Source organism: Dysidea avara, chromosome 10 (genome assembly GCF_963678975.1).
Source record: "Dysidea avara chromosome 10, odDysAvar1.4, whole genome shotgun sequence".
Taxonomy (NCBI): Eukaryota; Metazoa; Porifera; class Demospongiae; order Dictyoceratida; family Dysideidae; genus Dysidea; species Dysidea avara.
The window spans coordinates 16,864,615-16,880,880 of NC_089281.1; the positions used below are offsets into that span (position 1 = coordinate 16,864,615).

The following is a 16,266-nucleotide window of genomic DNA, read 5'->3' on the forward strand; positions in this document are numbered from 1 at the left end:
CTATTTTATCGTAGGTACGCGCAAAAGTGTACTGAAATGGCGGGCAATCATCCTGTTACTACTACAGCGGGAAACCTACAGCTTGGATTAGGAAACCCTCTGTTGTCTCTGGGTTCTCTACCACAGCTTCAGCCAACTGCTTCTCCAAAGGCTTTGTGTAAATACACGTATTTGGTACGTTTTGTGAATCCTAAGAAAAAGAGTGAATTTACGTTGCGGGAATGGCATGATGTCGAGGAAAGGTTTACGACCATTGAACACTTGAAGTTCAAATTACTAGACACGTTTCAAAAGGAGTTCCCAGCCACAAACTCTACCACTTTTCAAATTGGTTACCTGGAACCGCCTAACCAAGCTAAAAGGTGGTTATGTGACGAGAGAGATCTACAGAAAATGTATGTGAATTTCTCATCTGGCTCTCGAATAACACTGTGGTGTGAGGTACCAATACCCAAAGACGATAGGGAAGAGCCACCATCAAAAAAGAGAGCGCTGACCCCAAGAGAAAAACTTGATGAAGGTTTGCAAGAGGTACTGACCAAATTGAAGGAAAAACATCCTGAAATGGAAATTCCCAAACTTCGTTTGTGGGCAAAGTTAATACAAAGTGGGCACCACGAAGACCATATCACTCCCCTTAACATTCCATTAATAACTGGGAAAGTAAGCAAACCCAAAAAATCAGCAACAGAAGGAGTAGCAGATGTGGTTACTCAAGCAGCAACAGCAATTGTAAAGGCTTGTAAACCCCCATCTTCTCCAAATAAAGTGTCTAATTGCAGTGATACAAAGGGAATCTCTCCACTCAAACTTGTTTCGCTCCGAAGAAGGTGCCTAGAAGATCTGAAGAAAACGAAAGAGCTTTATGAAGATGAAGTATTAAGTAAAGAAGAATTTGAAGAAGAGAAGACAAGAATTTTGGAGATGTTGAGAGGCTTGGGAAAATAAACTTTAACACGAGTACCTATACTTACAGTCGATTTTCACTTTATGTTTCAATACAATATGTGCATGTATACCACATGCATCTATTCAGTCAGTTGTTATAAAACTAATTATGTACTATCAATAAAACTAATAATACAACAAATACTATACGATAGCTACGTACTAGTATAGTTCAATAACTAGTATAACAGACACTTATGTATATCCACTATGTGCAACCCATGCTTGACAATCTTCTGGAGTTACACAGTTAAATGCAGCTGAAATAGCTGTCTCAATATCAAAACCATTCCAGTTTTCCTCATTACTCTTCAGAACAGATTTAACCTTGCTGAAAGCTTCCTCTATGGGATTGAGGTCAGGACTGTAGGGTGGCAGATAATAAACTAGTAAACCTGCTTGTTCTATGAATTGCACCACCTCTCCAGCATGGTGTATCATAGCATTGTCCATAACCACAACGCTGCATGGATTAATTCCATCAAATGGCTGTAAATGTGGTAATAAAACACTGGACAAAAAGTTGTCAAAAACATCTGCTGTTACACCTCCCACATGAATTGAAAAATCTAGGATACCATTGCATGTTATAGCAGCTATTGCTGAAATATGTTGGCCTCTGTATAAAAATCGTTTTACAGTAGGAGTACTACCTCTTAAGCTGTAAGCATGCTTTCGCTTCTGATCTCTCTCTTGTCTGATCCCATCTCATCGACAAAAACAAAAAATTCTGGGTGATTAGAGAACACCGCCATATCTAAAATGTACTCTGCTCTAAGTAGATCACTCCTTTGAATTGCCATTAGTGACATCTTCTGCCTAGTAAATCCCCACTCTCTTAAGTACCTACAAATTCTACTCTCACTGATGTCAATTCCAGCAACCTGTAGCAACTCTTCTTTAATCTCTCCCAGATAGATACCTGGCTTCTCAATAACCCAATCCAAGATAAGGTACATTCCAATGTCTGTAAGCTTTCTATCTCCAGGTGGATAACTTCTTTTCTGAACATCTCCCGTCTGCTTAAAACGATCCACAGTCCTCTGAACAGTTGAGGGGTCTATATTTAAATTGGTAGCGACATCTCTACACGTTTTCTCTAACCCAATGACTTGGTGTACGATTCTCCAGCGAATATCTGAGCTATACGCAGCAGTGCGATATCTCTCACAACTCATTCAGCTCAGTATTGGACAATAGTCTAGCTAAGTTTAAAAGTAGTTACGTCACTGAGTCACGCGATACGCAACCGGGCTTGTTGCAAAGATCACGCAATCGTCTGTAACCATAATGATATATTCAACCACCACAGAGGATCCTGGGCAAATGCCAGACCACATTAAAGGCACCCTCAACCACATCAAAGGCATTTAACTTAAAAGTGAATTTAGCAGCTTAAAACTACTGTAAAAGTAACTTGAAAGGGTTAGAACTACTTTAAAAAGACTGATATGTACGCACTCGCCCTCGTGCATCGCGCGTACATATCAGGCAATGCCCTCGTGCTACACGCGTACATATCAGGCAATGCCCTCGTGCTACATGTGCGATGCACGACTGATATGTACGCACTCGCGATGCACGACTGGATATGTACGCACTCGCCCTCGTGCATCGCGCATACATATCAGGCAATGCCCTCGTGCATCACGCGTACATATCAGGCAATGCACCCCCCACAGCGCCATAACCATTACATGTCCTGACCCGTAGCTATGTGGTAAAAGGAAGAACCGTGCCAAGCCATTGAGGAAAGTGCATAATTAAGCTGTAATTTAACATGTAAGGTACCTTAGTGAGAGATCAAAATAAATACACATGCTTATTGAAGGAAGAATGCCAGATTATATAGATGGAATATAGTAAACAAGAATAATAAAACTGGGGTAGTTGGAAAAGGCAGATATGGTTGGACACAAACACAGACATGAACATTTTCAAAAATACACTTTTACATTTATACAGCAGTACCTAACATTGTTCTATACAGTAGTCTTCGCTTCCAGACACAGAGATCGACTTCGAATACTATTTATAAGCGCATGTACGGAGGATAGGCTAGCACGCCACAGAGCACCATACACCATATTATACTGTTGTGTACACGCTATAGAAATCTGATGCATACTCACAGAGATTCAGCTGGCATGCCCCAACCTAGCCTCGCAAGCCTAGGTATAGGCACCTGTGCCTTATACTGAAAGCTGAGAACTCCTGGATCTGGCCCACAACAGTAATAGAGTGGATCTCTACAATTACATATTTGCATTAGATTTCTAGAGCATTTGTACAACAGTACATCATCTATAATACTTGTAGCGTGCTAACCAATCCTCCGCATGTGCACTTCTAAATGGATAAGTGCTACGCAAAGACCATGTCTGACCTAGAAGCGAAGACCATGTCTGACCTATAAGCGAAGACTACTGCACAGAATAATATTACGTACTGTTGTATAGATGTAAAAGTGTATTTTGAAATTGTCCATGTTTGTGTCCGTGTCCGCCCATATCCGCCTTTTCCAACTACCCATAAAACTGAGAGAAAGTTATTTACCTTAGAGTTCAGGATTGTCAAACCTCCACACATCAAAGTAAACTGCATGCTATTATCTGGTGAAAAACCCTTACAACTCTGTATGGTTTCTCTAAGTTGTATGAACTTGTCATACATGCGTAGCCATACCACCTGTAGGAAGATTTTTTATAGCGATCTCAGCAATCAAAAGTAAGAACTGATGCCACTCCAACTTGATTTCTTGTTTTCCATCCTGGCCAAACAAACTTTGCCATGCGGACAAATTCCATTATGCTAACTATCACAACTACACATGTTTTGTACATGTCTATTACATAGCTAGACTATAGAGGTATGCAATCAATAGTTAGGTTAACCAATGGGCTTACCTGTGGCATGTGTTCACTTTTGTCTGATAAGAATCCAGACTGTGTGAGGAATAATTTTCTGGCTTGACAAAGAAGACATGTAGGACAGAAAACAGAAAATCCCTTCGTAGTGGTAAAACTAATAATACGCATTCAGTACCTATGTCAGCAATAAATACTGACTAAGCTATTTAACCAACCTCCTTCGGTAATTTTTTAAAGGCTTTACAGCATAAAGGTTTGTAGGACACTTGGTCCTACAGCCTGTTTAATTTTTACAATAACATAGTTTATATAATTATCTCTCTGGATACTATAGAGAGTTATGTCATTACGCAGTCAATCAATTATTGGAAGGATCAATTATGTGAGGGGGAACAATACATTACAGATGCTACAACAACAGATACCATTAAAAGTTCAGTCACATTGTTTAAAGTTTCAACAAATGTGGTACGCTTCATTCCATGGTATATGAAAATCATTTGATGGTTAATAAGAAACTAACACCAAGACTCTCAACATAAACAGCAGTTGCTTTTATCCATCATTGCTTTACAACTATGGTCATACAACAGGCCATAACTGTAATGGAAAATATTGTTGATACTACTTTGACAAATCAGTTGATTAAGCAGTACGCGGTCACTGATCAGCACTCAATAATGCGTCGATCAGTGGTTTTGCCAACATTTTAGTTCATGTAAGCTGAGAATTTATCAAAGTTACTTTTCGTCATAATTTACTCTTGTGGGGTGGTGGTCACTGACAACTACTTATTTGATAGGGATTGGGTAAATAAACATCGCGTTCTTGGGCTATGTCTATGTCTATACATAGGTTTAGTCTAATTCTAATTGAATAATACAAGCTGTCTACTAGGATAATTTCAGAAGTATAAACAATGGTTACTTAAATTACATTAATGCTTTGAAGTTGTGGAGTTGTTAGATTATTTTGCTGACAGTGCTTTTATTTTCAATACACTTGTCATGGAGGCCCTAGAAGTTTCATGCTTTCTTTTATTGGTAAAGAAACCTAACAACAAGGAACTTGCCAACAAGATTGAGGTGTAGTATATATCTAATCCAAAACAGCCAAGCTGTAAAAAAAGGTGCGGCCCCAAAAAGGCCATGGTGAAAAAAGATGTGAAATCCAAGGTGGCGGCCAAGAAATGGCTGTGATGGTAGGTTAATGGTAAAAATTTTAATAACGACAATTTAGGTGAATTCAAGCGGCACCAAACTCTGTCATTATTAAAATTTTTACCATTAACCTACCATCACAGCCATTTCTTGGCCGCCACCTTGGATTTTACGTCTTTTTTCACCATGGCCTTTTTGGGGACCACACCTTTTTTTTACAGCTTGGCTGTTTTGGATTAGATATCGCTAAGTTAGCTAATGTGTCAAGAAAGTTAGCTAAGTTGTTTAAATGATCCAAAATGAAATAAAATAATTTAAGCTCTTTATTCAAATTTGAAGTACTTAGCCCACTAGCCTTCTATTCGGCAAACCTTGAGAAAGTTTCAGTAATCATGTGGGAAAGTTGATGTTTAACTAAAGATTGCCATTTGCCAATCTAGGACCAGTTTGGCAAATGGCAATCTTTAGTTAAACATCAACTTTCCCACATGATTACTGAAACTTTCTCAAGGTTTGCCGAATAGAAGGCTAGTGGGTTAAGTCTTCGCAGTCATGGAAAGTTGAATTTTGAGCTCACCAAAAGCTACTGGCTTTCCAGGAAGTATACTAGTGTTCAGTGATTAAGGATTCAAAGTCATAAGTTTATAGATTCACTATAGAAACATAGATTATCGAGAGAGATAGAAGAGTTACTATAGACCAATCATTAAAGGACCACACTTGAACTGTTAGGAAAAGTCAATAGCTATGGCCTATCCGGATGCTGTTAAGCTAGTGGTCAATGCTACATACTGAAGTTACTTTGGTTACTGGTAACACAAGCATTAATAATAGCTATATAATCAAAGTCAAAACTAATCAGAAACATTTTGGTAGCGCATATATACCTGACTGGTAAGGGTAGTGTGACTGCTCTGTTAGAACTTCTGACTGCTTTATTAGAGTATCTCAATCTTTTGCATAAGTTATTACTGGGTCACATGCACTTAAGCACCTGTAATATTTAATAATAGTCCTCATAAACTGGGGTTCCAGGTTTTCCATGCGGGCAGGTGACCAGAAACTAAGGTTTGACTTGGTGTGGCCTTTTTTATTCATAAACTCGTTTGCATAATTGTGACACAGGTTGGATTTTGTGTCATATCTCGATGGCCTTTATCTGGATTTCTTTCAAACTACAAAAAGGCACTCCTACGATGGTTACTCCATCTACATAGCAATTTTCAGCTCATTCCTTCAAGAGGTTTACCCTGTGAGCATGACAGAAGTTCGATCTTATTTTACTTAAATAATTGGTCATATCTCTGTGATTCTTGATCAGATTCTGACCATACTTGGTACTGAGATTTGCTTTAATACGTCCTTGAAGTGCACCACATTTCAGCTTGATTGGAGTACGCATTTGTATTTTATGGCAGATTTTGCAAAGTGTGTGAAAAGAAGTAGAAGAAACCACCCCCCCCCCCCCCTCCCCGAAACTTTGGCCGTTTGTATCTCGGAAATGGCTGGGGCGATTTTCTTCACATTTCATATGTAGACTTCCCTACCGTGCGGGAAATTCTGTACCAAGTTTGGTTCCAATTGGATAAGAGATCACGGAGCTACATATGTGTGAAAATCGCACTTTCTTCCTGTCAATATACTCACGGTGTGGTGCACTGGCTTCTTGGGCCACACGACACACTACCGTGCATCTTGATAGCAAGATTCTGTTTATATGGTCCATATTTAAAGTGCATTTCTAAGATTCCTGATTTTTCACAAACTTACCATTGGAACTAAGCCATCCAAGGTTAACACTTGTCGTCCAAGGTATTAATCATAAATTCCATGTTTGGGGCATTATAATATGCCAATACAAAGGTCTTCATGAATGTTACTAATGGCTTATCGCTTGAATATGTTAAGCATAATAAGGTATAAAGTGAGCTGCCTTTCACCTGAAGAGGTTAAGGTTGTTGTGTTCATGGGGATCCTGAAGTGCCATCTTCTCCATCAGATTACTGTACAGACTGTTCAGTATGAGTCACTAGTACAATTTGGTGACACAAGAGGACTTAAAATGATTTCAACTTTTGAACAACTCACATTGCAACTTAGTTCCACCCTTGATTATTGATTTGATTATTTTTTTAACGTCATGGTAGTCAGCAAAAGCCGTTCTTCCCTACCAGAGCGCATACAGCAATAAACACAATACAAAACACAACTACAAGCTATACAACCATACTGATAATACAAGATAGGCTACCCTTGGTGTTTATCAAACAGTACAGAGGTGCTGTTTCCCTCCTAAAGTCAATGATGCCTGCCAGAATGCTACCATCATAGAAATGTCAAAATTACTTTTAAGGAACAGTCTTATTGTATCTAGTGTCAAAATCCAGCAATAAGAACAATAAAAACCTGATTTTTTGTCAGCTTGCCTGCTTGTCAGCTAGTCTGACCACAAGTCACAAGGCTAGAGGCCAGTGCACTGCCATCATCAAGACACATGATAGTGTGTCATGCAGCCAAGTACAGCCAGTGCGGGTGCGTGGTCGACAAGTCTGTATTCTGCAGGAACCAAGAAAACGCTGTTTTCCCTTCTGTCATGGCCACGGGTAAACCGAAAACCAAACAAGTGTAAAATCTTGGAACTGAGATAGATACTCTAATAGAGCAGTCACTGTGGGGTAAAAAAGTAGTACAAAAATGTTGGGGGAAAAACTCACCAGAAATTGAACCAAGGACTTTCATACCCAACACCCGCATCCTTAACCACTGAACTGCTGCTGTCTTGGCTGATCACCCTCACTTAATTTCTGCTTTATAAATGAAAATTCTATAGTCGGTTCACGTTCACCCGCAAGCCCTCGTTTCTTGTTAATAACTCCTGTTACATGGGCCAGCTGTCCAAACATTTAGTAGCGCAGTGAAGCCCTTTAAACGCTGGAACTGTTAATCAAAAAGTGCTTTAATGCAAGCAAGAACAAGTGAGGTATGAGGCTTTAAAAATATCCCATACATTTGTAGTATGGAGGATTCAGGCATACAAACATGTTTACAACATGAAAACATGCTTGTTCCAGTACAAAACCATTGGGAGCGAACACATATTCACTTCTTTGATATTACTGCATTTGGCCGGGGGCTCAGGTGAACGCGCACAGACTATAGTGTAAATATTAAGTTTATAGTTTTCATAGATCTACCAATAGAGTACTAGAATATTCTATGTGAGAAGTCCTCAAAAAATGTGCACTCTATTAGGGTATTACAATATTATTACCAAATATTGAAGTAAAGCTCTACCAATGGAAGTTCTAGATTGTTCTAGAACATTCTAAAATGCGTGCTCTATTAGAGTATTACAATAATATTACCAAATATTGAAGTAAAGATTTGTATAAGTCTGTCTTCAATAGTCATCATTGTGTCTGTATAGATAAGAGTAAAAATAAACCCCAAAGTCTGCCAGGGACTGGTTTTGGGACCAAAGTACAAAAAGAAGTAAAATCCGTGCAAAAACAGCCAAGCTGTGAAAAAATGGTGTGGCTTTAAAAAGCCTGGGTGAAAAACATTGTGGAATCAAAGGTGGCAGCCAAGAAAAGGCTGCAGTGATGATAATGCTAATAAATTTTAATAATGGCTGTGTGCATTCTTAAAATTTATTAGCATTAACATCATTGCAGCCATTTCTTGGCTGCCACCTTTGATTTCATACCTTTTTTACCCAGGATTTTTAGGCCGTACCATTTTCTCACAGCTTGGCTGTTTTTGTGCGGATTTCATGTCACAACAACAAACATGCAAGGGAACCATACCAAGGGTTTAATTTTCCGTGTCTACACTTTTGTTTGAGTAGCATATTTAGATGTCGCAAAACTACTGTAAGAGGGAGTACATGGCTGCACTTACAAAACTATCAGAACTTGCCACCATGCTTTTAAATGATAAAAGCACACACCTTAATGATCTATAGCTGCAGCTTTTGTAGTAGCATGGCAACCACACCCTTAGTCTATTGTTTAGCTCACTCAAGATAAGTAGGGACATTGAGATACTCGAATTAAGCAGTCAAAACCACATTTGTGTATCATAGCTATGTTATAACAAGAAAGTTAACAATTAAAAATGAAGTAGAATTCAAACAAAGAGTAGTGAAACAAGATATATGAATGGTGGTAGCTATTACATCATGGCTATGTGGGAAAATCCCTACTTTAGCATTGAGCAGATGGTGATAACATGCCGAAGTAAGGATTTTTCCACAGAGCTATGTTGTAATAGCTACCATCATTCATATCTCTTATTTCACTAGCTTTTTATTACTTGGAAGTACCTGGAACCCGACTTCATGAATAAGTTTTAAATGGACTAGTGTATATAGATATTTGCATTAATCTCTTGGCATATACACATGTGTAGGCAGGGTAGTTCAAAAGGTAGACTTGGAGATGTGGACATATACATGAACAATCCAATCACTTTTTTGTGGAAACCAGTTTAACCAGTTTTTCTGTGGAAACTCCCTTGGGGTAGGGCACCTCCTATTCCAAATTTGAGTTAAATCCACCCAGCCATCACTGAGATATGCGACTTCAAAGTTTGTCTTATTTCTTCATATTTTTCTTCATCTGCTTCTTTTTTCTTCTTTTTGCTCCACTCGCTATAACTCATGCATACTTTTGTTGATTGACTCCAACTGGAGGGCAGTACGAGCATAATGCAGCACATTTACAGCCCAATTTTCATACAGATCAAACTAAGAATAACAGAATTATGTGTGATTTTGAAAATCACAAAAGCGATTTGTTGTCACGCCTACAGGGTCGGAATAACTTGAAAATTGGTCTGTGCATGATGTTACTATTGTAGTGCAAACCTTTGTGGTTTGAAAGAAGTACTAATTAGCTAAGGAGATATAAAGCAAAATCAAACAAATGAAAACGCGCGATCAAGATACTTTAATAAAACAGTCACTGAGATGTAAAAAAATGTAATGTTGGAAAAATTCTCCAGTTTTGAACCAGGGACTTCCACACCTATATGCCCAAGCCCTTACCACTCTGCCACCGCTGTGAGTTACTCACCTCACTTAATTTCCACCTTTTAAAATGAAAATTCCAGTTTAGTACACTAGAATGATAACTCGTAAATCTGTCAGTGGAAATTCTAGAACATTCTATATGTGTTGTATTGAAGTGCTCAGAAAAAATGTTTGCTCTATTAGAGTACTACAAAAAAAAATAGTGTGTGTCGTGTGGCCAAGTACAGCCAGTGCGGGTGGGCAGTATACTTGTTTTACGAAACCAAGAAAATGCTGTTTTTATGTATCCATAGATCGATAGTGCTTGAATAGTAATTAATCATTTCTGCTGTGGAAACTTCCTCAGGGTTAGGACATCTCCAATGAGTTGAACACCTCCCATGAGTTGAATCTGCCCAGCTATCTTCATGCCTTCAAAATTCAGTTCTTCGCAGTCTTCGACCATTCCTAGTAAAGGGAAAAAATAAGTACAAAGGCGAGTTAAAAGGAAGTGTCAAGGCCAACCATAGGTTGGCTTTGGAACAATTACAGAAAGAAGTAATATCCACACAAAAACAGCCAAGCTGTGAAAAAATGTGTGGCTTTAAAAAGCCTGGGTAAAAAAAAAGTTGTGAAATCAAAGGTGGTGGCCAAGGAATGGCTGCATTTTAACAATGCATACAGCCATTATAAAAATTTATTAGCATTAACATCGTTGCAGCCATTTCTTGGCCGCCACTTTTGATTTCATAACTTTTTTACCCAGATTTTTTAAGGTCACCCCCTTTTCACAGCTTGGCTGTTTTATACGGATTCACTTATCTGAATGCTTTTTCCACTGCACTGAGGTTCAGATAGTTGAGGGTCTACTATACTTATAAGAATATATACCATTGGCATTCAAAGGCACCACTAGATGTTCAACTAGCATACTGTCCAGACAATATCTACTGTAGATGCTTCCCTGGCAATATCTGGATGTTGCCCGGGTAGTATCTTGGGAAACGGTTTACTAATGTCTGATACCCAACCAGTTCAAAGGTATGGTACACTTTGACTCATTATATTGAGGAACACACAGCTTTACATTGTGCATTATGGGATTTAACATTACTATATCCTATGACAAATGAGTTTGGGCGTTGCGTGGATGCATATTTCTATGCATCACATGTCAGTCATTAAGCAGACCAGATTGCAACATTGAAAATAGGTTAGCAACTTATAGCACTTAGTACTTTACTTTTAGCAACTCCCAAAAGCAAAGTTAGTGGACTTAATTTGTACAAAGCAGTAAAATTTAAGAAATTCAATCCTACAATCATAGATTTACTAACATTGTGTGTTGAAGCATAATGACGTATGGATAATATTCTGAGGGCTATTGTAAAACCACAATCGATCATTGGATATTAGTGTGTAAAGCAAACGGGGTGAGTGCTCATTAGTTCTTCCACCTGTTAGGTGATGAATCATAATATGAGGAATCATATGTATTAATTCAAGAACAGAGATGAAGTGCTGCTGCAGTGCTGGAACATGCAGGCCCATGTTTATGTCCATCCAAATCTAACTTTTCCGACGACCTACCCTGCTATGTAATCTGCTTTTCTAACCTAGCATTATAAAAATAAGTAACTTGATTAAGATAATCTTAAAGCTTTATACCCTTTTACAAAAAATAAGGGTTCTATAAGTAGCATTTGTTCTAATTAAACACCACTGACCTGTTTACACAGAAATGGTCTGTAAAAGACTTAGTTTATTCCTCCTATATTTGTAATAATTTGAATTTGATACCTTGGGAAACTCTACAATTAAGTACACTGCTTAGCCCAGTTGAAATCATTGGACTTATATTTTGTTTTGTGTAGCATACGGCTATGGATTCCTGTCAACAGTTGTAATCAGTGTGGCATCTCAACTGGGAATAATTGGTATCATCTTCTCTTACAACAGTCAATGGTCCAAATATGGCATGTCATTACTGATAGCCATTGGAGTATCCACCTTAGTCAGTGATGCTATTCTTCACCTCATTCCACATGTAATGTATCTGTATGTGACGTTACCACAACACTTGCTCTATCGTTTGTTTTATATGTGATATTTCTGTAGTGAACTGCATGTTGGCTAGTTTTGTTAGTGTTCTGTCCATGTTGTACATGTCAATAGGGATTTGGTATTCACGATGATGAAGAAGGTGGGGATGGACATGATCATGGCAGTGAAGGGGACCATGAACATGATCGGACAATTATTTGGAGAGGATGTTGTGTGTTGGCTGGGATCTTCATTTTCTACATATTTGAGTTTGTGATGGGAATAGTTAAGAAAAGAATGGTAAGATGCTATTGGATATATTGACTAAGCCAACTCACACCTAGGCATGTGTGTAGTAGTGTTATTTGACGCAATGGGAGTGGAAAGATTAAACAGCAGTGACCAAATACAAGAATGTAGTTTTAGCTAATAATAATTATGAAAGTTCATAAAATGGGATTGTTCTTGTCTTGTAGTGAAGTGGTGATAGAGGTAGAAAACTTACCTAAAATGTTTGCCTTGACAAGGGCAGATGCAGGGGGGTTTATGGTTTTCATGGAACCACATTTTTGGAAGAGCCTTTATATCACTCGGTGAGCTACCGACAAGATTTCTCAAAACCTAAATCAGTTTATCAGTCAAAGAAATACTTACTGCAAGACTTGTAGTGGCTGTATTTTAACTCTCTTTACTTGTAAAAAGAATTATCGTTTGATGTTTTAAAGCTGTTACAACTACTTCTAAACTCTTCAGTTTGTAATTGTAATCTTTAAACAGGGGGTCCACTCAGTAACCAAATACTGATTTTCAATACAGCCCAGTTGCATTTCTAAAGACCTAAATACAACAGTGAAATGTTGCTGGAGAGTAATAATATTATTGTTTGCTATGGAATTACAACTTGGTAGCTCCAGCTACAATTACCATGCTTCAGAGTGGAACTCCCCCTTTTAAAAGTCTGGATCTGCCCCTGCTTGAAACAGCATACAGGAGACTGTTATTCCAATAGTTTTCATACCATCCAATAATGGTCTTTTATGAATAAGTGTATATTGTTCTTTTATTTAGTGATTGTGACGTTAGCGTAACGATAACATGTGTGCATATATAGGGAAATCAAGAACAGACTAACAACAGCGGGAAAACTATCAGGCTGCACAATATAGCTACAGAGACTGAGGGAGTCAATAAAGACACCACTTCACAGACTGAAAGTGAAGAGGAGTGCTTTCCAACTATAAAAGAAAATGGACGCCCACCCTACTACAACCCCAACCAGGGATTCATTCATGGTATACCCTCTGTGGCTTGGATGATAATTTTAGGAGATGGAATCCACAATTTTGCTGATGGGATAGCTATTGGAACATCATTTACATCAAGCATTGGAATTGGTTTTAGCACATCACTAGCAGTTTTGTTCCATGAAATACCACATGAGTTTGGTAAGTACATATTATGATGATTAAAGTACTCGGTAAAGGCAGAGCCTGTATACCAGAAGGCCTTACAAAGGCCTAATATGTTTATATTAACTTCACTAAGTATGTTTGAAAAGTAGGAGAAAGAAGAAAAAATCCATGACTGGACCTGGGCCGCCTCAAACCTGCAGCCATCCGATTAATGCTCGAACGCTTACAGGAGTCTGCCAGGCGGTCAGGATATTTTCTTCTTACTATTTTCATGTATTTGTATCCATAGGAACCCTAGAGAGTGACTTATTATCTCTAAGTACCCCAAGTGGAACCAAATGGACATTGTTTTATTATGATTAAAGTATTTGGTCTAATATATACAGTGTTAGTATTGCATTTCAACAGGTGATTTTGCTATCCTACTGTCCAGTGGGATGAAGTGGCATGTGGCACTTATGTACAACTTTCTTTCTGCTATCACTGCCATCATTGGGATGTTCATTGGAGTGGCTATTGGTAATTCTGAAGAAGATGCTACAGCCTGGATATTGTCCATTACTGCTGGGATATTTTTATATGTGGCTCTTGTGGACTTGGTAATTATAAATAATTTATAACTGAATTAAATTACAATGGTGCTTTGTTTAGTTGCCATCATTGTTCGAGGTTCCCAACAAATGCAAAGACTATCGATCTATCATCATATACATGTCTTGTCATTTAACTGGCTTCATTTTAGGATTCATCATATTGCTACTGATTGCAATCTATGAAGATGACATCAACCATCTGTTTGATTAATATGAATTATCTAACTGGCTGAGTATTGCTGTTGTTACTGTATTTACTTTGTTTAACCTGCTTATTGTATCAAACTATCAATGTGTCTTCAGTGCAGTGTGTACTCATAGGAGGCGGAAGGGTGCTACAGTTGGGGGTGCCCAAAATTTATGGTGGTGGTAGTAGGTGTGCAAAGCACACCAAGCATGCTAATTCTAGGGGGGTCTGGGGGCATGCTCCCCAGGAAAATTTTAAAAAATTAAGTGTCAGGAGATTAAATTTGGAGGAAATTTTGGTGGTTTTAGCTGTTAATCAAATCCTAGTACTTTTTAATACATACTTGACTGTTATATTAGGGTGACTGCTCTATTAGAGCATTTCGATCGTGATTGACAAGTTTCTGGAAGTTCACGTGACGACTATTGCGCAATACAGCTTTGAGTTGGGGTGCTCAGCACCTCCAGTAAAATAGTTGGGGGTGCTGGAGCACCCCAGCACCCCCTCTTCCGCCACCTATGGTACTAATTTGATAGTCTCGTGCCCAGACCGCTTTTTTTTCTTTTTGTGTGGGGGCGGAGAAAAAAAGGGTCTGGTGGATCTCCAATACATTTTTTGTGCAGCCGGATCTACAACTTTTGGGGATCGTTGATTAGTGGTGATGAATAGCAAAGGCTTGTTAACGAAGCGACAATAGGAAACACGGCGCGCGTTTGCTTGGCAAGGCTGCATCCTTGGGTACGCGCGCCGTATTTACTATTGTCGCTTCGTTAACAAGCCTTTGCTATTCATCACCACTAATCAACGATCCCCAAAAGTTGTAGATCCGGCTGCACAAAAAATGTATTGGAGATCCACCAGACCCTTTTTTTCTCCGCCCCCACACAAAAAGAAAAAAAGCGGTCTGGGCACGAGACTACTAATTTGATGTCAATTCTGTTTATCTGAGCTTAATACAGCTGATACTATTGTTCTGACAACCTACTAGACCAATAGCCCTGGCGAGGTGCATCCTGGCCAGCCGGAACAACAGAAACTTCATAATTTGCTGCAGTTCTAAACACAGAAACAACTATAGATGTGTAAAGCTACTCAGTAAATGTGCAAGCATGCAACAAGAGTGAACATGCATATGTGCACAATCAAAAAACCGATCTTGACCTGAGGGAGGGGATAACTTAAATGACCTTGATTTCACTTATGGACAATTTAACACCCTAAATCATTTAAATCAAAGTGTTTACAAAAAGTATTCTATGATAGCTAGGAGGTGCATGCTAATTTTTTAAGTGTTACAGTTAGTCTATTAGCCGCCTTTGGATTGTCATAAGGCTATGATAAAAGAATGTATTACAGACATATATGGGAATGCAAATTTAAGGCAACCTAGTACAACAGTGAAAGGACTACTGGTGCTACATAACCTCAAAAGTTATAAGCCAACTATTGCCTTTTGATTTAGCATCAGAAAAACCAGGAAAATGTATTGCCATCTGGCAATTCAATTATTTTATAATACCGTATAGTAAAAAACTTTGGCGAACAGCGTTCAATTCCCAGTCGCCAAAGTTCTTTTCGCCAATTATTTAGATGATCACACGAGCACATTGAATAACTAGAACTTGAGATGGTCAGCTCGTACCACCACGCAATCAGATCTAGCTGACTTTGGATATCCTCGAAATGTGTCCCACAGTTTAAGCACTCCAGCCACTCCTTGGGATAGCATTTCAAACCGGCTTCCCGTTCGCACGTCAGCTAGTTCATCGTCTCGTGATGGATTTGGCCAAATACTTTGATTTACGTGATCACCTGAAAAAGTAAATACGGTCACTCTCGGCGGTGGGGTCTATTCTACGGAACGGAACGGAACGGAACGGAACGGAACGGAACGATGGACTAAACTGCGGAACGGAATGCTTTCTCAGATTGAAGCTTGCAGCTTACCATTGCTGTACAAGTTATCAGTGGCACTTCCAGCAGGTAATCAAACGTACCCCAAGAAAGATAAAACGAATTTAAGGATCGATTGTGGGTTCTTG

At 38.8% G+C, this 16,266-nt stretch overlaps 1 protein-coding gene across 1 annotated transcript in view; it reads left to right on the plus strand.

Annotated features, from left to right (window-relative positions):
- LOC136269094 (zinc transporter ZIP4-like) overlaps nucleotides 1–14,322 on the plus strand; it is a 28,050-nt gene extending 13,728 nt beyond the window's left edge. The window contains exons 5-9 of the mRNA XM_066064554.1: nucleotides 11,864–12,036; nucleotides 12,165–12,332; nucleotides 13,144–13,477; nucleotides 13,853–14,043; nucleotides 14,096–14,322. Coding sequence (XP_065920626.1) covers nucleotides 11,864–12,036; nucleotides 12,165–12,332; nucleotides 13,144–13,477; nucleotides 13,853–14,043; nucleotides 14,096–14,248 — 1,019 coding nt within the window. The 3' untranslated portion in view covers nucleotides 14,249–14,322. The remainder of the gene's footprint in view (nucleotides 1–11,863; nucleotides 12,037–12,164; nucleotides 12,333–13,143; nucleotides 13,478–13,852; nucleotides 14,044–14,095) is intronic.
- The last annotated feature ends 1,944 nt before the right edge of the window (nucleotides 14,323–16,266 follow it).